General features: G+C 45.5%; 4 protein-coding genes across 5 annotated transcripts in view; 2 read left to right on the forward strand and 2 right to left on the reverse strand.

Moving 5' to 3' along the window:
* The window catches only part of chp2 (calcineurin-like EF-hand protein 2), a 32,746-nt gene extending 28,647 nt beyond the window's left edge, over positions 1-4,099 (forward strand). For both annotated transcript variants that reach the window (XM_041940360.1, XM_041940361.1), the window contains 6 exons: positions 575-647; positions 784-864; positions 1,190-1,314; positions 1,403-1,464; positions 3,195-3,317; positions 3,526-4,099. In XM_041940360.1, coding sequence (XP_041796294.1) covers positions 575-647; positions 784-864; positions 1,190-1,314; positions 1,403-1,464; positions 3,195-3,317; positions 3,526-3,579 — 518 coding nt within the window. In that variant the 3' untranslated portion in view covers positions 3,580-4,099. The remainder of the gene's footprint in view (positions 1-574; positions 648-783; positions 865-1,189; positions 1,315-1,402; positions 1,465-3,194; positions 3,318-3,525) is intronic.
* A 1,338-nt stretch (positions 4,100-5,437) lies between these two features.
* Positions 5,438-9,512, reverse strand: LOC121609350 (cytochrome c oxidase subunit 7A2, mitochondrial). The gene is made up of 4 exons (XM_041940954.1): positions 9,335-9,512; positions 6,587-6,673; positions 5,837-5,921; positions 5,438-5,663 (listed from the first exon to the last, which is right to left on the reverse strand). Exons 1-4 carry the CDS (start codon positions 9,347-9,349, stop codon positions 5,605-5,607), a joined length of 246 nt encoding a protein of 81 aa, XP_041796888.1. The 5' UTR covers positions 9,350-9,512; the 3' UTR covers positions 5,438-5,604.
* Positions 9,513-10,290: 778 nt separating this feature from the next.
* rnaset2l (ribonuclease T2, like) lies at positions 10,291-17,708 on the forward strand. Its single transcript, XM_041941209.1, has 9 exons — positions 10,291-10,342; positions 11,199-11,418; positions 12,322-12,389; positions 13,540-13,597; positions 13,693-13,760; positions 14,087-14,200; positions 15,326-15,374; positions 15,583-15,657; positions 17,375-17,708. The coding sequence occupies exons 2-9, from the start codon at positions 11,221-11,223 to the stop codon at positions 17,576-17,578; spliced, it is 834 nt and encodes a 277-aa protein (XP_041797143.1). The 5' UTR covers positions 10,291-10,342; positions 11,199-11,220; the 3' UTR covers positions 17,579-17,708.
* A 508-nt stretch (positions 17,709-18,216) lies between these two features.
* Positions 18,217-20,000, reverse strand: part of supt5h (SPT5 homolog, DSIF elongation factor subunit) — a 21,097-nt gene continuing 19,313 nt past the window's right edge. Inside the window, exons 29-30 of the mRNA XM_041940558.1 lie at positions 19,322-19,417; positions 18,217-18,705 (exon numbers count right to left, since the gene is read on the reverse strand). Coding sequence (XP_041796492.1) covers positions 18,565-18,705; positions 19,322-19,417 — 237 coding nt within the window. The 3' untranslated portion in view covers positions 18,217-18,564. The remainder of the gene's footprint in view (positions 18,706-19,321; positions 19,418-20,000) is intronic.

Below are 20,000 nucleotides of genomic sequence, written 5' to 3' on the forward strand. Positions count from 1 at the left end.
GTCTGTGTGTGTGTGTGTCTGTGTGTGTGTGTCTGTGTGTGTGTCTGTGTGTGTGTCTGTGTGTGTGTGTGTCTGTGTGTGTGTGTGTCTGTGTGTGTGTGTGAGCAGCACAGTGGGTGTTGTTCATCTCTTGTTTATCTCGGTGTGAGTGTGAACACCCCGTCTGTCCACACTGATACTGACTCTCGTCTCGTTTCACAGGAAACTTTTCAGCTCGGCTGTTTGTCTCAGTTTGGATTAATCCGCCGCTGAAAATAGTCCCCATCAAATGCACTATTCCCTCCAGTTTGTTTGATAAAAACTGGAAACCACTGAACTTTTTAAACATGAAACAAAATATCTGTGAGGTGTTTTTAAAGATTTGAACCAATGGGCTTGAAGCTGAGAGCCGCAGACAGGAAGTCATTTAATTTGTATAAAATCAGCTTCCTGTGGAGGAATGATCCGTTACAATCCACCTCTTTATTTGACAGCTGAATCATCAAAGCGTTGTAATGCAGCAGGATGTCAGCAGGGGCACTGATGAGGGGTTATTGATTAGTCTGTAACCAATCAAACGTTCTCTGTGCTCCAGTCTCTGCTGCCACCATCCTTCGTCTCTATGAGAGGTTTGACTTTCTGGACAAAGACAAGAGTGGAAAGCTCAGGTTGGTTTAATAAACCGGATTTATTACATCGCAAGCGACATCTTGCTTTGCTCGTGCGAGCGTTACACTGACATCAGCCAGTGTTAGCTGTCTGACTGACAGCTGTCTGACTGACAGCTGTCTGACTGTGTCTCAGGCCTCAGGACTTCGGAGCAGTCCGGGAACTGGCCCTGAACCCCATCGGAGACCGAATCATCAGCTCCTTTTTCTCTCCCGGGTACAGCCGCCTGCTCACGCTTCTGTTGCAGTACATTAGAAAATGACACAACTGTAATTATATAAATCCGTTTTTAAAATTTTAGACCATTAACTACGTCACACAAACAGTTTCTTTATTATAGGATTTTAGGTTTCTGAGCGTCTTCTGCTGTCCAGGCAGCTTCAGGTTCAGTAAACTGTTACTCTGGGAACAGTCACTCCTTCATGACAAACATCTGGATTCATGAGGATTTGAACTTTACAGCGGCTCATGTTTTCTCCCGTGTTTGTTAGTTACTTTGAACAGGAAACAGGAAACATTTCCCTTTCCTGTCTCTCCGCAGACAGGAAACAGTGGACTTTGCGTCCTTCGTTCGGATTCTGGCTCATTTCCGTCCCGCGGAAACAAACCGAAGCAGAGACGGAGCCCAGAAGGAGCCGGCCAACAGCAGCACCAGGAAGCTCAAATGTTGGTCCAGTTTGCTTTGATTTATCGCCCTCTTATCCTCGTAGTTCCTGTAAGACAATGATTAATGGCTGTCTGTCTTTGTGTTCAGTTGCTTTCCAGTTGTATGATCAGGACAGAGATGGAAAGATCTCCAGAGCGGAGCTTCTTCAGGTCTGTAGCTGTTAAACTCATTTACGCTTTCAGGCTCCTTTATGTGACAGAACATCTGCACTACGTTACCCAGAGTTCCTGCAATACAAACAAAAAAGGGTACGACTTCAGCAAAAGGTTTGTAGTCAGTTTGAAAAGAAAAAAGTCCCAGCGGATGACAGTTGAGCAGCGTTGTTACTGAAAATCAAATCATCAGAATCAAATATGACTGTCCATCTAGGAATTACAGTTGTGCTCATAAGTTTACATACCCCGGCAGAATTTATGATTTCTTGGCCCTTTTTCAGACAATGTGAATGATCACACTTCTTTCACTCATGGTTAGTGTTGTTCTACAGTTATTTATTATCAAACAACTGAGTTTATTCTTTTTTTTTTTGTTCAAGGTCTTTTTATTTTGGTTTTTTCATTTTTACAGATTTAAATAAACTCAACAAAGCAAAGACAAAACAGTAAATCCCTTCCAAAAGTTGGAAAGTCTAACTTTAGACCAATGAAGTCTGTGTTCAATCTTGAACTGAATGACAGCATGTCTAAGGCAAATGGAAGATGAATAGATTCCCTGTATTATTTTGTGCCAAATGTCGTCTGTGATCGGTTCATTTAATCTGTCTGCCACTTATTCTTCAGGAGGTCTAAAGGAATCAAGTTGTGAGAGTACAATGTTTCATATATTATACTAATAGTTTTACTACTAACTTTAGTTTTGTAACTAATTTACAATCAAAAATTGAATATAATAGACAGGTTGGTGGATGCAGCGGAAAACATTTCAATTCCTGAGCTGCAGATACCTGTAAAAATGGAGTTTATTCTTTTTAAATTATAATGACAATAGAAAGTACCCGAATGGCCCTGATCAAAAGTTTCCATGCCCTGGAGGTTTGGCCTGACAACAGGCACACAAGTTAACACAAACGGGTTTGAATGGCCACTAAAGGTAACCGTCCTCACCTGTGATCTATTTGCTTGTAATTAGTGTGTGTGTATAAAAGGTCAGTGAGTTTCTGGGCTCTGACCCAGACCCTTTAGCAGTGGTCAAACATTAACTAAGAAGTGGAAACTGGGGGGTTCTGTTGGAACCAAACCACGGTCAGGTAGACCAACAAGGATTTCGGCCACAGCTGCCAGAAAAATTGCTCGGGATGCGAAGAAAAGCCCTCAAATAACTTCAGCTGAAATACAGGAGTCCCTGAAAACAGCTGGCGCGGCTGTTTCAAGGTGCACAATAAGGAGGCACTTGAACAAAAATGGGCTCCGTGGTCGAGTCGCCAGAAGAAAGCCCTTTCTACGCAAATGCCACAAAGCATCCCGCTTACAGTATGCCAAACACGGTATTAAGGACTAAACTTTTGATCAGGGTCATTTGAGTAGTTTCTGTTGTCAGTATGATTTAAAAAGAGTTAATACAGTTGTTTGATGATAAATGGCTTCACCCAAACACTTACCAAGCGTTATCATTCATATTCTATGTAAAATGACCAAGAACTCATAAATTCTGCCAGGGTATGTAAACTTATGAGCACAACTGTATGTGATATTTAATTGTGCATCGTCTGCATAGAAATTCAGCGATATGTTCTGTCCACTGATTATGTGACCAAGAGGAAGCAAATCAATAGAGAGAAAAAACTTAAAAATTAAACTTCCAGATTCTACAGAAAGTGTCTGTCAAGGAGATCTGAGCTGCTGAAAAGCTGGCCTGATCACTGATTGGTTGTGAATCACAGGTGTTGCGGGCGATGCTGGAGATGCAGGTGACAGAGGAGCAGCTGCAGAGCATCGCCGAGCGAGCCATCCGGGAGGCCGACCTGGACAAAGACGACGCCATCTCCTTCGACGAGTTCCGAAAGGTCAGAGGGTCGACTCAGAGTTCAGGATGTGACTCTTCAAGTGTTTCCAGATTAAATATTCTCAAATGTGCTTATTAAACAGAAGGAACGAGCACTTTCTTTAACATTAAATGTCCAAAAAGGTTACGAACGTCCTTAAAGAGACACTCCAAAAAGTAAAAGTAACCTAACATAAAATTATTATTGTTATTTTTATTTTGGTTTTCAGTCGCTGGAGAAAGTGAACATCGATCACATGATGAGTATTCGCTTCCTGAGGTAAAGACACAACCTGCGAACATTCTCCCTGTTTCTGTTAAAAAGAAGACGATCAGGAAGAGACTGAAAGCTGCTAAAACCTGCGAGAGACAGGAAGGAGCTGACACTAAGCCGACAGAATGTAATCGATGAAGTGGGACGGGGATCAAATTCACCTTCCAGACCCAGAATTCAATTCTGTAAAAACCAGCCGCTGAACACAGAACAACCAGAAAACCAGCTCAGCACGTGAGAGTAGAGAGACAAGCTCAACTGAGCCGAGGTGGTGGTTTCCGATGACGAAGAGGAGACGGGCCACAGGTGGATCTGATGATGGTGACGGAGGCTCACACACAGGCTCAGTCCAACTGAGGAGAACAGCGACATTTAAAAAGAGGTTTTTACTTTGATGATGTCGTTTCTGGTTGAGCCTGCTTGTTACGAGATGTTGAAATGATTGTAAAGGTCTGAACCGTCCACCTGCAGCGAGAAATGAGCTCTTCAGAATCTCATTCTGTGCATTTAGTCCTAAATAAACACCTTCAAACTCATCTCTTGTGTCAGTGGGAGTTTTTTTTTCTTTTATCAATCAGCAGTTTCCTCCTCCAGATTAGAAACTGGACCAAGTTCCTTGTTGAGGGGTTTTGTCACCACTGAATCAAAGATTTTTATGTCTTTCGTGCTCAAATGCAAACTTTGGATAAGTAGATTCCAGATCCAGAAACTTCAGGAACTACAAAGAAATGTAGACATTAAAATCTGTCAGTGATGCTGATTATCACCTGCAATCAATCTGACACCTTGAAGCCTGGTTGACGTACTTCTGGCTGTGTAATGTGTTCGACTGGTGATGGCGTTGAATGCAAATATATGTTTGTTTTAGCCTGGGAAAGCTTAGTGTTGTAGTTCCTGTTTGTAACCACCAGGTGGAGCCATTGCTGAGTGTTTGTCTGGCAGCCAGCGGTGATTAACAGCTGGAGGAGATTAGAGAAACATTCAGTTGTCCTCCAAACTAAAATCCCCCTTTTATTCTTTTTAAAATGAAATAATTGAAGAAGAACAGAAAAATAGAGTTTCTTTTGGAGCCTCGTCTGTCCGTGGGATTTGTTCTGTGTTGTGAAAGTCCCTCTTTGAGTCGAGCCCGAGGCCCTAAGGACAGAAACTCAGCAGGTTATCCATCTCACATAAACATGTGAGCTCATTTCTCTCAGCTACACCCTCCTCTTCCTCTCTGGCTGAAGATCAGTCAAGTACTCCTATCCTGCAGACTTTGGGCCCTGAAAATCCAGATCAAGACGTCGGCAGCCCACATCTGATTCTGAAATCTCAACCCCTGTTTGTGATCATAAAAAATGTGTTCGTGCACCACCCGGCGAGCACACTGAGTGTCCCAAATCAAACATACCCTCAATGTGACCAGCAGGCGCCTGCTGGGTCTGGACTAAATGAGCACATGGAGGATCTTCTCCAGGTGTGCACCACCTTTCTGGGAACGTCAACCACACTGCATGGCGCGGCATCGTAGGCTGCAGCTGGTGTGGCGTCTATGTTGTCGATAAATGTGTGTGTTGTCTGCTTGCTGAAGCTTTACTCTGCTTTTAACAATGCGTGTTGCATTCGCTGCCGTGCTCTTTGTATTGACTGATGTTTCATTTGTCCTCTTCTCTGGTTGGTACACTGAGGAAGGAGGTCACTCATTATTATGATTAGCATCAGTTGTCTGCGCGGGCTTCAAAGGTATGTGTTGTTGGTTTGGACACCGCCCTGCCTCTGTGTTTGAAGCATCGCAGTGAAGGTTTGGAGCTGTTTCACCGTGAATGCATCACGACTTTCTGCATCCAACAGTGTACACGGACAATGTTTAATTCAATAATTCTGTCACGTAACATCAAACAAACCTTTATTTGAGCAATTTTACTTTTACTTGCCGAAGTGAAAGTGTGACAGCTCGCGATAGAAATCTAATACAATTCACACAACAAGCATTAGCGTTGGATGGAGCAGAGCGTCGTTCTCCATGCGTTAGACTGAGCCTGGCGTCGTTCCCTCTCTACGCTTTCTTCTGAGGCATCGCGGCGAACAGCATCCAGTACACAGAGTAGCAGGTTCCTGCAGAGAACACACGAATAACAGAGATATCAGACGACACGTTGGAATAATTATTCTGGTTTATTCATGAAGAATTTAAGGCCGGGACGACATCAGCCCGCCGCATTTCCTGCCATCAGACGGCTGTGTGGCAGCTTCTCAGATCAAACTGCTGAATTTAGTCTGAATGTTACCTGCCAGACTTAATGTCATGGTTGCCCGGTAGAGCAGGACGTCACCGGTTCCTCCCTTGATGTGGACCGGCAACCCGTTGTCCTCCTGTAACCATAGAAACCACACAGTGAGAGCAGTGTATGCTAATGCTTTAACATGGGGCCTAATATCACTCAACACAGGATGCTAAGCAGAGGTGTCGTGGTGCTTTTATGCAGGTATATGACATATTTTCTGTATACCTGCCTACAAACACAGGTGTCAGTGCACATTTTGAAGAGAGAAGCTTCAGCCAATCACTTTCAAGTGTTTACTGAAGACAAGGCAACATGATCAGCTGTCACTGAGCCCGAGGGGAAGTGCTGCCTGAAAGACAAACTCAGGCACCTTCATGGTGGGGGAAGTGAAAGGTCACACAGGTGGACAGGTGGACAGCAGACGTGTTCTTAAACCGTCGGTCTGTCTCTGAGGGGACGGAGACGTTTCCCCAGTAAAGGCTCGTGAGGCTTTTACAGATGTGTTTCAGTGGAACTGGTTGCATTATATAATCCTCTGTAAATCCTGCTTTGTTCTGGCCTCAGACCGTTTCTGGCCATGTTTCCTGATGCTACCTGCAGCTGTGGGATGTGGACAGTCTGAGATGTCTTAGAGGACGTTTGATGGCTGAATTATGTGCTTAGTGTCCGCACCACAGGAGCCTAATGCAGAGAATGAGATACAGCTCTGCCTCCCAGAAGGGTTTCGGGTTCGGTTCTGCGCCGTCATGTTACCTGGAACAACTTCTGGGCCTCGGGGACTTTGTTCCTCAGCTGTCTGGCAGAGCTGCTGAAGGCACGCCTGGCCAGAACTGGAACTTTCTGGAAACACAAAGAAATGAGAAGCTCAGTTGGAAAAATGGCGACAGGATGGAGGAGAGGCGGCAGAACTGTGAGGAAAACTCATAACGTTTTCAGCTTCCTGTTCCAACAGTGAAGATTTGATCGACGGACGACGATACTGCAGCTGACGTCACTTCCTCATGATTTAAATGTCACAGCACCAGTTAATTTAAACACAAGATACTTGTGCTCAAAAAGAGGATTCATTCTCAGTGAAGAACCTTGGAGCCCTAATCTGCCTCTATACCTGCCAAAGAGCAGTGATTCCATTTAGCTAATGCTAATGCTAAAGCTAACCGCTAAGAAGAACAGAAGAAGACAATACAGTTCCGATGCTACCATTTAGCTAATGCTAATGCTAAGCGCTAAGAAGAACAGAAGAAGACTATACAGTTCCGATGCTACCATTTAGCTAATGCTAATGCTAATGCTAACCGCTAAGAAGAACAGAAGAAGACAATACAGTTCCGATGCTACCATTTAGCTAATGCTAATGCTAACCGCTAAGAAGAACAGAAGAACGTTTTGTTTTGGCGACCGAACTAAATTTGCTTTGGTGTAAGAATAGAGTTGAATCAGATCAGTTTGGTAGATAAATCATATTATTACTGAGTTTATTTCATTATATTTGTATGTCTGTGGGTCTAATAGTGAATCATTGAGAAAGAGGCGGGAAAACAAGCCACCACTTTAACTTGTGTAAAAAGATCTGACTGCTTCCTCCAGCGCTGCATGTACGTGTAGATTTTCTTCTTTCCGTTCAACAGTTTGCCTGCGATGTTGTTTTAAAGTAGTTTAAAAAGTTTGTTGATTCTTGAGTCTGTGATGGTTTATTGGTGGAAAACGCTGCTGCTCAGCCTCAGAACGACTCGCTGTGATGCTGAAGTGAGACCGGTGAGAGGAGAAGGGGAAGTGACTCTGAGCTGGGATCAGTTCTGTTTTCCAGACTGGTTCCAGCTGCAGCCGCACTGGTTACTGTGGTCACTGTCTGTCTTTCAAAGGGACTCTGTTCCTTTTTCCATCACACAGGATGTGATCAGAGTCAGGAGTGAATCTGAGGCCAGCCTGACATCATCATCATCATCATCATCAGATCGTATCTGCTGAAGGTTTTGCTTTAGATTAGTTTCCTACAATAATCGTTCATAGCAGTTAAAACACGTTTGTAACATGTGAGAAGTCGCCGTGAACACGTTCCTCACGTCAGACAAACCTCCAGGTGCTGAACACCGATTGGACGAGTGACTGTCGGCCTCAGTTCAGCTGTCGCTTCCTCCTCCTCCTCCTGGCCGTCGCTCAACATGGGGCAGGTCTCTGTCGCTTTAAGAAAGCTGCCTGACTTTTTAACCAGTTACCAAGGTCATATCGGGTAGCTGCAGGCATGACTGACAGCGCCCACAGCCAATCGCAGCCTCCGAACCCGACACTTAGGCCAGGGAGTCTGTCAGCGGACAGGGCTGTTGGTTAGAGTTAGGACCAGATCTCAGGGGGGTCTCATGCGGTCTGAGAGACCCTGAGGGAGGCAGAGCTCCCTCTGCTCTGTGTGGAATCAGGTCAAACTCTGCCCGACCGCCTGCTGTCGTTGGGTGGTGTGCCGCCGCTGCTGTGAAGTCGACCAATGAGAGAGCTTCTGCTGAATGTCAATAACTGAGGTCAAACATAAACATAAACCACATCTGTGACACATGTGACCGTGTATTCCCACGTTTCCGTGGCAACCTGAAGTGCGACACATAAATGCTTCACTTTCATCAGCAATATTTCTGTTTCTATTTATTGTGACTGAAATCCAGCCCATAATTATGTTCTTGGTTTATTTCCATTTATCTGCTTTAAGTACAAACATTACAGCGTCTTCGTTACATCCCTGCGTATTTAGATAATAAACAATCCGACCAATCAGGACACAGCAGGGTGGCAGCAGTCTGCGAACACGATGCAAAACAATGCACATTCAAAAAGACTTGAACTGAGCAGGCAGCCAATCAGGCTTTAGGATTATGAACTGGCCAATCAGATTGAACTTAGTTAACTTATACTCGTAATATGATCTGATAAAACCGTGAGCATCCAGCAGCTGAGGCTCATGTGAGTCTGCAGCCTGAAGACGGGCCAATCAGAGCTCTGTCTGGTTTCAGAGAGCTGTTGATTGGACAGTAAAATGAAAACAGGAAAAGGTGAAACAACTCTTACTTTGTAACAATCAGAGGCGTTCATGTCATTATTAGAAACTGAATCATGTTAGCTATGATCTTACTCATCACCCTGTGTGTGTGCGTGCGTGCGTGTGCGCGTGCGTCTGCGTATGCGTGACATCAGGTCACAGTCATGGCTGCAGACAGTGTGACCCTGCAGGTCATGCGAGGTCTCCTGCACTCAGTATTTATAGAGCAGAGCTCTGCAGCACGCTGAGGTCCAGCAGCCACAAACACAAGAATAAAAGACAGACGCAGTGAAAGTTTGACACTCGTGTCCTCGTTCAAAGGTCAGGCCTCGGTCAGACTCACCGTCCTCCTGCACAAACACGCCGCTCACGCTCGCTTCTCTTATCATTCATCACCACAAACGATTCCAGAAGCTTCAGAGAGACAAACAGAGAGAAAAGAGAAGAAAGTTCAAGAAAAAAAGAGTTGTAGTTACCAGCAGGTGGTTCATGTCTGCGTGTCGAGCTGCTGCGTCTCACTTCAGCCAACGAGGAAACACACACACACACACACACACACACACACACACACACACACACACACACACACACACACAGTATCAGTGTTTCTGAATCTCTGCCAAACTACGATCTGCTGTAGAGGCCAAACTGTCTGCGCTCGGCAACAGGAAGCAAACAGTTCTTTAATGAAGCTGTGAGCTGATTCGTGCAGGAAGCGTCATGAAATGTCACGTTCAGGGTCACGTCGTCAGTCGACCGGCCGCAGGAAGCTGTTTAAACTTTATGCTGCTTCACTTCCTGACGTTCTGACGCTCATCTGTAAATGTTATGATCTGTTTTTATCAGCAGAGACAAAAACGATTCATAGAAACAGAGGAGATCACTCAAGTCTTTCTTCCTCTAACTTCAGTTCAGAAGTATTTGCAGCAAAATGTACTTCAAGTATCCAAAAGTAAAAGTACTCATTACATAATGAAAGTATAATGCATCAGAGTTCAGAAACCGAGCATGAAGTTTGTCAGATCCACGTAGTGGTGCTCAAAGTACAAGAACCTTGAAACTATACTCAAGTACAGTACTTGAGTGAAAGTATTTCCCACCACTGGCAGGCAGACACAGACAGTAAAACTACTGCAAATACACATTCAGCATGTCGATCATGGATCAGAAACTGCTCTCAGGACTTCCTGCAGCGCCGCTGTGCATTCAAACATCGTCCAAAAAAAAAAAAAACCTTTATGTGTTGTCACCTGTCAGGTGTGTCCGAGCTGAGGGTCTGCTTCCTGTTCACACACACACACACACACACTGTACAAACCCTTCTGTCTCACTTTCACTTCTTCTTTGTGCTGCAGTGTTGCAGAGAAGCTTCAACAGCAGCTCAGAGCAGCAGAAGCAGCTCCAGCAGCTTCAGCTCCAGCAGCTCCATCAGCTCCAGCTCCATCAGCCCCAGCTCCTCTTCCTCCTCCTCCTCCTCCTCTCTGGTAAGCTCCTTCATCCTCAGCACAGACAGACTCTCCGATAACTGACTGACTGATGAAACTCATCGTAAACTGCTGTCACAAATATTAACTTTCTTTAATTATTAACAATATTTTTCAGTCCAGATTTAAAGGAAATAAACTCTATTTTGAAAGCTTTTCATCATTTTTAAATATCAACATATTCACATATTTATAGCACATGACAACTTCACTTATACTGCAGTATCAGCAGTAAAAGTACATGAGTAAAACAGATCTGCTGCTCCTTTTCGACAAAAACTCACCTGAAAACATCACAAAGTCAATATATTTACTGTCTGAGCTCATCGGCTTCAGTGCTTTTTGTAAATATCTGCTGATTCTGAATCTGATGCAGCAACATGTTTCAAACAACTAAAGACTGGGAAAGATGTGGAACGCTCCAAAAACACCTGTTTGGATCATTCCACAGGTTAACAGGCTATTGGTAACAGGTGAGAGTATCGTGATTGAAAGGCTCAGTGGTTCACAGCGAGGATGGAGCGAGGTTCAACACTTTGTGAGCACCTGATTGGATGAAGCAGATTAATACCTGGACTCAGGAACACTTCAGGAAACTGTTTGATTGGAAACACTGATTGATTGTTGATGATTGATTCTGGTTTAATTGAGTCCAGACTGTTCTGAATCAGGCTGTTTTCTCATCAGCACCGACTCTCTCTGAACTGCCAGATAAAAGAGTAGAAGTATAAATTAGCATACGCTATAATACTCAAAGTACCAGAAAGAAGTTTTAGTGCAGTACTTGAGTAAATGTTCTTTGTTATTTGTGCATCATGTTGATATTGTTTGATTGATCTGTTTGCTGTTCGATCAGCTCACCTCCGATCACCGAGGCGATGCTGTGCTCGGTGCTGCCCCTGCTGCTCAGTCTGAGTCCTGCATTTCTGGTCCTGCTGCAGCTTCCTGCCTACACCAGCACACAGGAAGGACACTGGGAGGACTACGAGTATGGCCACCAGGACTCAGAGAAAAAGCCGTTCTGCTCCTGGAAATGCCTCGTGCTCACTCTGCAGTGGCCTGCAGGGTTCTGTCAGGTGAGCTTCATCACCATCATCATCATCATCATCATCAATACTAATCATGAATTCAGGCATAAGAAGAAGAGGTTACTGATCGATTCTGGAGCTAAAGAGATGAATAACAAGTTTCCCACGAGGTGCTGAAGCTGCTGTTAAAATGGCTGACGTGATGGAGGCATTAGTTTCTGAGGGGCAAGAAAGGAGGAAGTAAGGAAGGAAAAGAGGAAGTAGGAAAGAAATGAAGAAGTAGGGAAAGAAAGGAGAGAGTTGAAAAGGACAGGGGTAGATAGTTCAGGACAGGAGGAGGTAAAGAAAGAAAAGGGGGTAGGAAAAGTAATGGAGGGCATAAGGAAAGAGGAGGTAGTGAGGGAAAGAAGGAGACAGGGAAGGAAAGAAGAGAGGAAAATGTGAGTTTGGGAATTAAATGAGGACGTATGGAAGGAAAGGGTGGGGAGTAAAAGGAGACGAAGGAAGGGGAAGAAAAGATGAATTTGCGAAGGAAGGAAGGAGTAAAGGAAAGAAAGTGAGGCTGGAAGGAAATGAGGAGATGAGAAAGGAAGGGGTAACTGGAGGAATTAATGAAGAAAAGAGGAAGCACAAAAAATGGAGGTAGGGAAGGAAAAGAGGACACACAAAAGGAAAGGAGGGAGGAGGCCAAGAAGGAAATAAAGAGGTAAGAAAGAAAAAAGGGAGTCTATGAAGGAAATGAGGAGGTAAGGAAGGAAAGGAGGGCATAGAAAAGGAAAGGAGGAGGTAGAGAAAGAAAGACAAGGGCAAGGAAGGAAAAAAAACAATGTAGGGAGGAAAAAGTGCAATGAAGGAGGACATAAGGAAGGAAATGAGGAAGTAGGAGTCGCTGACACAGACTCCTTCCTGTTTGGCTTCCTGCTGTGTATTTAATGTGTTTCCTTCCTGCAGTCTCTGGACAAAGAGGACATCTGCCACATCCCTCAGAGCGTCAACAGCTGGACGATCCACGGTCTCTGGTAAACATCACACATTCAGATCCTTCGAGCTTCAGCAGGACTCGCTTCCTCCGTCATGGCCGTTCGTTTCCTGCTGAGAGGAAGCAGCAAAGACGAGGCAGCAGAGGACAGAGCTCGTAGTAGTAAACAGAAAGTATGAAGTGTCGTCAGCGAAACTGTTTAGAACAGTTGGTTCATCAATAATATCCGAGGATGGGAGGTCTGGAAACCAGGATCAATAATTGGTCCTGGATTCCAGACCTCTGTCGCCTTTCAAATATCCGCACAGTGGAAAAACAAGGCAGAACTGAGACTTCACAAGTCCAGGTTATAGGAGGCTCCGGGTTCTGGGTGGTTAGCAAGCCCGTCGACAGGGGGGGCAACCGGGTATGTTGTCCCGGGCCTCAGGACCATAGGGGCCCCTGAATGACCCTTAATTTATTTTACTTTACATTCACATATTTCTTTTTAATTAAATCATTGCCTGAAGAATTAAATATTATTTTCTACTCAACATATACTTAAAAACTTTAACGTATTAAATATTTCAAATATATATATATTCCTTTTTTTGCACAACACCCCTACCCCCCGTCTTAGCAGAGAATGGTTGAATGGTGCTGGAGGGGGCCCTATGATGGTCTCTTGTCCCTGGGCCCCAGCAAGTCTGTTGACAGCCCTGGTTGTTCGTAATAGAATATTTGTTTGTTGCATCCACCCCTATGAGGGACCTGGAGCTTCAGTCCAGAACAACCTGACTGAGTCCAGGAAGTCGGAACAGATAGAGGGTATGTTACAGGTCGGTAACTTCCTGCAGAAGACGAGATCTCAACATGTGGTCACTTCCTCATCAGTTATTTTACTCGAGCGTTGCTGAAAACACGACTGGAGGTGAGAGGTCAAACATCTCAAAACCCATCAGGGGAGGTTTTATCAGGTCCTGCAGGGTTTTCTGTCAGCTGTGCCAGATCATCACGGACTCCCTCCTCCGTTTCTCAGAGATTCCTCCTTTATGAGCTGTTTTCCTGTGAAATACTGACAGAATCATTTCAGACCGATGAACCGTGAACACAGAGTCATCCACCACATTCAGAGTCCTGAGCCAGAGTCCTGCTGGATCCAGACTCGGTCTTCTATCTGTACTGACTTCATCATGGTTCTCTGCCTGCAGGCCCTTTCGGGCGTATGGTTGCTGCAACTGCTGGCCGATGTTCCGCTCAGACATCCAGGTGAGTCCCGGTCAGGAGCAGCTCACCTCGTTACCTGAGACGTCCAACATCATATCTGAGGCTGCAAGCTGATTGGCTGATGTTGTGTCCTCCAGGAGCTGGAAGCGGAGCTGACAGAACACTGGCCATCCTTACTGAAAAAGAATTCCAGCTTCCACTTCTGGTATGAAATATTCTCAGTAACATCGTGAGAACTCCACTGCGTCCAGACTCACAGAGCGTGGATTCATCCGCCGCTGAAAACAGTCCTCCTGTTTGTTAGATCAAAGCGACAGTGAGCAGCGGCTTCAGGAAGTTACTGAAGCTTTTTAAAGAATATGAGCCACAGACAGGAAGTCAGACAGCGCTGAGAGACAGACGGACTGGTCTGAGCTTCTTTACGTCACCAGTTTGCTGACATTTAGTTCAGATTAACAGCGATGATAATTAGCATAATTAGCATGTTGCTATGGCATCCCAGCGTGAAGCTGTCGTGTGTTTGTGTGACAGGAGAGAGGAGTGGAGGAAACATGGAGCCTGTGCAGCCTGCGAGGAAGGCCTGAACTCTCCACTCAGATACTTCCAGCTCAGCCTGAAACTGAGAGGACAGTTCAACATCCAGCAGTCAGTGCACGCACACACACACACACACACAGACACACACACACAGACACACACACACAGACACACACAGACACACACAGACACACGCATTCACAAACACACACACATACACACAGAGACACACACATACACAAACACACAGACACACACATACACACACACACACACAGACACACACACACAGACACACACATACACACACACACAGACACACGCATTCACAAACACACACACATACACACAGAGACACACACATACACAAACACAGAGAGAGAGAGAGAGAGAGAGACACACACACACAGAGAGAGAGAGAGAGAGAGAGAGACACACACACACAGAGAGAGAGAGAGACACACACAGAGAGAGAGAGAGAGAGAAAGAGAGACACACACACACACACACACACACAGAGAGAGACACAGACACACACACACACACACACACACACACACAGTCTCAGAGGGAGATTTTGCTCGTTTTCTCTGCATTAATCTGCTTTAAGCTTTAGTTTCTTTACTAATTCAGATTTTTACGCACAAACATGCAGAGTTTACCTTGTTATAAATCAAACTCCAACAGTTTATACGATCAGTCCATTAATCGATTAGTGTATTGACAGAAAATGAACGATCATCTATTGATTGTTGATGTTTGATTTGCTGCTTTTCCTCTCAATGATCTGAATGTGTTTGTAATAATGTGGAGCTTTGGACTAAACAAACACTGTGAAGGCGTCACTTTGGCCTCATCGTCACCACATTTCTCACTATTTTCACAATGTTTCCAAACCGATCGATCGATCGATTAATGGAGGAAATAATCAGCTGATTGATCCAGAATGAAAAGAATCATTAGTTCAAATGAAGCTCAACCAGCTCCAACAGTAAAAATGCATTTCCATGTTGTGAAGTGATCATTGGTGCTGGAACAGAGTCCGGACTGAGCAGAGATCTGGACTCTTGCTTTGTGCAGTAAACTGTCCTGAGATACAAGTTTCAGCTCAGTGTTTCTCCTCAGACTGATGAGACATTCACTGTCTCGACCTTCTGTGGGTTTTCTTTATGAATCCGTCACTGCGGAGACACGTGACGACGATCAGAGTGAAGCTTTGTGTCTGTCCTGCAGGTTGCTGGAGGACGCCGGCATCACTCCGTCCTGTGATCGACGCTACAAGGTAACAACACGCTCGCCTTTAATCTAAGCTAATCACCTTCAAGGTGAGCCCGCGTAGCTTCAGTTTGCAGTTTCCAGCTGTGTGTGAGCTCGTTTGCAGACTTTGCGGGAGAATCTGTTCCCTCTCTGGTGGACGGTATTTGCCTTCAGGGCTTCGGGAGCTGCTTTATGTTTCAGCCCATGAGGATGTTCCTGCTGTGTTCGTGCAGGTTGTGGAGGTTCAGCAGGTCCTGGCTCCACATCTGGGTGACAGACACGTGATCCAATGTGTTACAGACGACAAGGTGAGATCTTCTGTCTTCATCTCTACGTTAGTCTGTGCTCGAGTCGCGTCTAATCAATGAAGCGATCAGTTAATTATTGCCTGTCAGCTGCACGTCCGCTGCTTCCGTCCTCCGTAACGTGATGATATCAGAAGAAGTGAACTGAATATCAAAATATGACCTTTAAGACATCACCTCGGACATTTCTCAAAGTTTTCCAAACTTTAATAGTCATAAGTCAAGTGATCTAACATGTTCTACAATAACACATTACTCAAGAGAGATCTTTTTAGTTGCACAGCTAATAACTTTATTTATTGATCAGTCGGTTATTTCTCAGATCAATCACTGGATGTAACATATCAGATAAGTTTCTGTCACACGTTTCCAGAGCCTGAGCCCTGACACCTTCAGACGTTCACAAAAGACCAAGAAAACCAGCAAATATCCGCAGAACGTTTGCTCTTCTGACAGTCAGCTTATTGTTTCATCAGAATCACGTGATTGGCCGACTGGTGACACGTGGTGTCACATCTACAGAATGAGAAACATTCGTCGTGTTTCCACAGACCCCCCCAACAACATAACTCCGTCCAGATGAAAGCCTTCAGTCGGCCCGGTTATAAAAAAGATTTAAAAAAAACGAGCGAATGACGAGGCTGCTGCGACGGAAAACAGCAAATCAATCAAACCAAACGGTTCTGAGTGAAAGAAACTCTGCATGTTTGAAGGATTCATGCGTTTGTGTTAAACAGTTCGGTTCAGCTCCCTCTGAAAAAGTCCAGAACCCGCGAGGCCACACTGAGCTAACGATGATTCCATTACTGATCGGAGGAGCTGCTTTCCCTCCTGATCACATGTGGATCAATACCGCAGAGCCTGGAGCGGATCTGAGCGTGAAATAACTCCCAGGCGCCCACACTGGGTTTTAAAAGGGGGCTGGAGGTTTTAGTTTGGTTGAGCACCAACAGGGTCAGACATGTTGAAACGTTCCCAAACCTCTCAGACAGAACATAAATCTTCATACTGTCACCGAGCCGTCGTCTCGAGGCTGCAGCGCTGTTGTTGATTGGTCTTTACCCCGGTCTGGTTCTCACACGTCGTGAGTCGGCGCCACAAACGAGTTCCGTCCTTATTAGAACTGACTGCGTCAGCCAAGATGACGCCGGTCAGCCGGTCGGTCAGCGGGTTCGTCCGAGACTCGGTTCAGCGTTTGTCAAACGTCCAGCGGTGACTTCCGGTCAGACGTCGGTGCTCTGGCTCAAACCGCCGGTGCTCTCATCCACACATCTGTCGAAGTCATGAAAACTGAATCCTGCACCACCAACAGGTCAATATTTCTACTGGCCAACAAGAAAGCTTTGCAGGACCCCACTGACGGCGAGGAATCCTTCTGAATGACTTTTATTTAGTTCCAGATGGCCACTGTGGTCTGGCTTTAATGTGAATCCTGTCTCCTTCAGCTCTGTAGCATCTGATTACGAGGGAGAACAAGAACAATAGCAGCCGTTCCAAAGAAAGCCTTTTTCACCGACTCGCCCTCTTAATGTTTGTTTACAGAATCTGTTGTGTAACTTCCAGATTTAAGGTTCGTTTTGACCCTGGTGGATGTTTTCGTAGCTAACGCTCTTTGTTGCGGTGTTTTACGGGTCTCGCTGTGCTGGGAGGACCTTTATGCTTCTTCACTCTTCTTCTGACCCTGTTCTCCCTCTCCCTCCTCCTCCTCCTCCTCCCTCAGGACAGAAACGTGTGGTTTCAGGTGAAGATCCCTCTGTCTCGCAACCTAACCGTCGGCTGCGATCACCACGGCGACGCTGAAAGAGACCCGGAGCCCGTGTCCGGCCCGGGACCGACGGCCTCCCCTGCGCACCCCTGCCCTCCTCAGGTTCCGTTCTACTACTTTCCCATAGACCACCAGCAGCCCCGGCGGCCCTGCGGCTAACAGCTGCTTGTCTTCATCGTTTTCAGTGAGGAACTAACAGGCTCACTGCTCATGACGGATTATCAGAAGTGTAACTGAGCAGCTCGAGGAGATTAAAGATTTCAGGAATTAAAATGTGCTGTTAAATTTTCAGAAATTGTTTCCTTTACCTGATTACATCATTTAAACTGTTTTAAGACCTTTAAAGCTTTTAAAAAGACACTGACAGTCGGAGTCTGAGATGTTTTATTCTTTTCTTCTTGTCAACAACCGCTAACCGTTCATCACCACGGACATACACTCACTGCAGCACCGAATGTAGATTCATCCGCCGCTGAAAATAGTCCCAACAGAAGCGGAGAGCAGCTGTTTGAAGACGCAGCTTTGGAACATGAAACTAAATATTTGTGAGGTGTTTTTAAAGGTTTTCTCCCTCAGTTTGAGTCTCAGCAGGAGATTTGTGACAAGAAGAGCAGAACTCGAACACTTAGATAAGTTTTTGGGAACAGTGCTTCAGCGGGTTTCTCTTCTGACTGTAAAACAGCGTCTGAGTGTTTTGCCCACCTGACACCTGTCGGCAGACTTGTATCACCGTGACACCGTGGACCGACCTCCTGCAGAGCCACGCGGCTAAAAACCCACAAACAGACACAAACACGTGAACTGGCTCACAGTTTATTGACATGTTACATTTAGTACTTTGGGATTTCTGGGTGGACGAGGGTTAAAAAACTGACAGAAACATTCAGAAAGCACTAAAAACAGATTCAGACCACAACTAAGAAAAGAGCGAAGCTAAGAAGAAATGAAAAGAAAGGACCAGAGACGAGAGACGGACCCGCCGGACCACCGATGGAGACAAAGCTCGACGCTGATGTACACAGAGAGGAGAGGAAGGTCCCTCCTACACCTGCACGTAATCAGCTGATCGCCTGCGGGATCTCATCTGCATCCCACCTCTCTGTGTCTGCGTCGTGTTCGAGTACCCCTCCCGCCGTCCGTGCGTCTCAGTGCTCGAGGCGTCCCAGGAACCTCAGGTTGAGGATCTTCAGCTGGTCGTCCAGCTCCATGCGGACGATGCCGTCGTCTCCGTCGATGCTCAGCAGGATCCCCGTCGCCTCGCGGTCTTCTCCCAGAATCACCTTCACCTGGACGGGCGGGGACAATCGACTCAGCGTCAGCAGCGTTTCAACATGACGGTTTACGTTCCAGACAATCAAACTGACACAGGATCAGCCTCGAGCGTTCAAACTAACAGGAAGTCATGTCAGTGATCTAAAGTCCTGAACCTGAACAAATCCAACATGCTTTAGGTTTTATAATCTGAAGAATGACACGGTTTTTAATGACCTGAACATTTGAAACCATCCAGTAAACAAACACAGAAACATCTTTCTATTTACGACTGGATGCTGCAGTGGTAAGATTTCACTACGACCCAAACCAGGACAAAGAGACCCGGCAGGACGTCCACATACTTTTGGCCATTTCTTGTATCTAAGGGAGTGAAACATACAGCTTCTCCTCTCTAAGTGTCACTGTGTAACGATAATACATCTTTACCGTCTCTTCAAAGAATGAGTTTGAGTTTTTAGAGAAACAGTTTGACTCTGAACATCAAACGGTAACGTGTCGATATATAAACAACATTTTATGAAAACTGTGGTGAGGACTTATTGTCTGATTCTGCAGCCACAGATAAAAACATCAGACAACAGTGTGAACGTGTAAAACAGAGTGAAGGACGACGCAGGTAACAGTTACCTTGTTGTTCTTGGTGGGAGTGACGGGCTCCAGGTGATCGCTGCTGATGCTGACCACCTTCTCTGACTCCTGCATGAACACTGAACACATCCCTCCCTGCAGAGAACACACACACACACACAGTTAAAAAACACAAAAAAGGCTTTCAAGCGACGTCTCTAACGCTGTGTGACGACGCTCGTTAGCGGCCTTCACACACGCTCACACTGTCCTGTTCATCCAGTCGGACTTTTAAAGATGAACTTCTGTGACGTGTTCACACAGCGACCAGGCTGAGGAATGATTATAAACTACAACGCAGCCTGAATTCATATATCGAGCAGAGCATGGGGTTAGTCCTACCCAGCGACTGTGAACCACTTCCTGTTGTGATGGGGGGGCACAGGTTCAAGGAGGAAGTCAGTCTTTCCATATCGTATATTTCGTTGACAGTTTCACTCCACTCCCTCTTAACGGGGGTTCCTTTAAAGGATAACTTTGGTTTTTTACAACCTGGACCTTATTTGTAGCATGTTGGAGTCGTTTTGAAGAAATTAGCCCCAGAGGAGCGGCGCGTATATCCGTATAATGCGAGTACTCGGGGCATCCATGCGCAGCCTCTATAAACGCATAATCTGCAGAAACTCGTTCATATTCCAATATTTTGTTCTGATATGCTGGTGCTATTCCCCTCTGAGCC

This window comes from Chelmon rostratus, chromosome 7 (genome assembly GCF_017976325.1).
Source record: "Chelmon rostratus isolate fCheRos1 chromosome 7, fCheRos1.pri, whole genome shotgun sequence".
Classification (NCBI taxonomy): Eukaryota; Metazoa; Chordata; class Actinopteri; order Chaetodontiformes; family Chaetodontidae; genus Chelmon; species Chelmon rostratus.

Bases quoted from the DNA above. Each gene is read 5' to 3' on its own strand.
- LOC121609350 (XM_041940954.1), bottom strand. The intron at 5,922-6,586 runs GTAACATGACGG...CTATGGTTACAG, and splicing joins AGGCCCAGAAGTTGTTCCAG to GAGGACAACGGGTTGCCGGT. The intron at 5,664-5,836 runs GTAACATTCAGA...TGTTCTCTGCAG, and splicing joins CATGACATTAAGTCTGGCAG to GAACCTGCTACTCTGTGTAC.
- rnaset2l (XM_041941209.1), top strand. From the start codon at position 11,221: ATGCTGTGCTCGGTGCTGCCCCTGCTGCTCAGTCTGAGTCCTGCATTT. The intron at 11,419-12,321 runs GTGAGCTTCATC...TCCTTCCTGCAG, and splicing joins GGCCTGCAGGGTTCTGTCAG to TCTCTGGACAAAGAGGACAT. The intron at 13,598-13,692 runs GTGAGTCCCGGT...TGTGTCCTCCAG, and splicing joins TGTTCCGCTCAGACATCCAG to GAGCTGGAAGCGGAGCTGAC.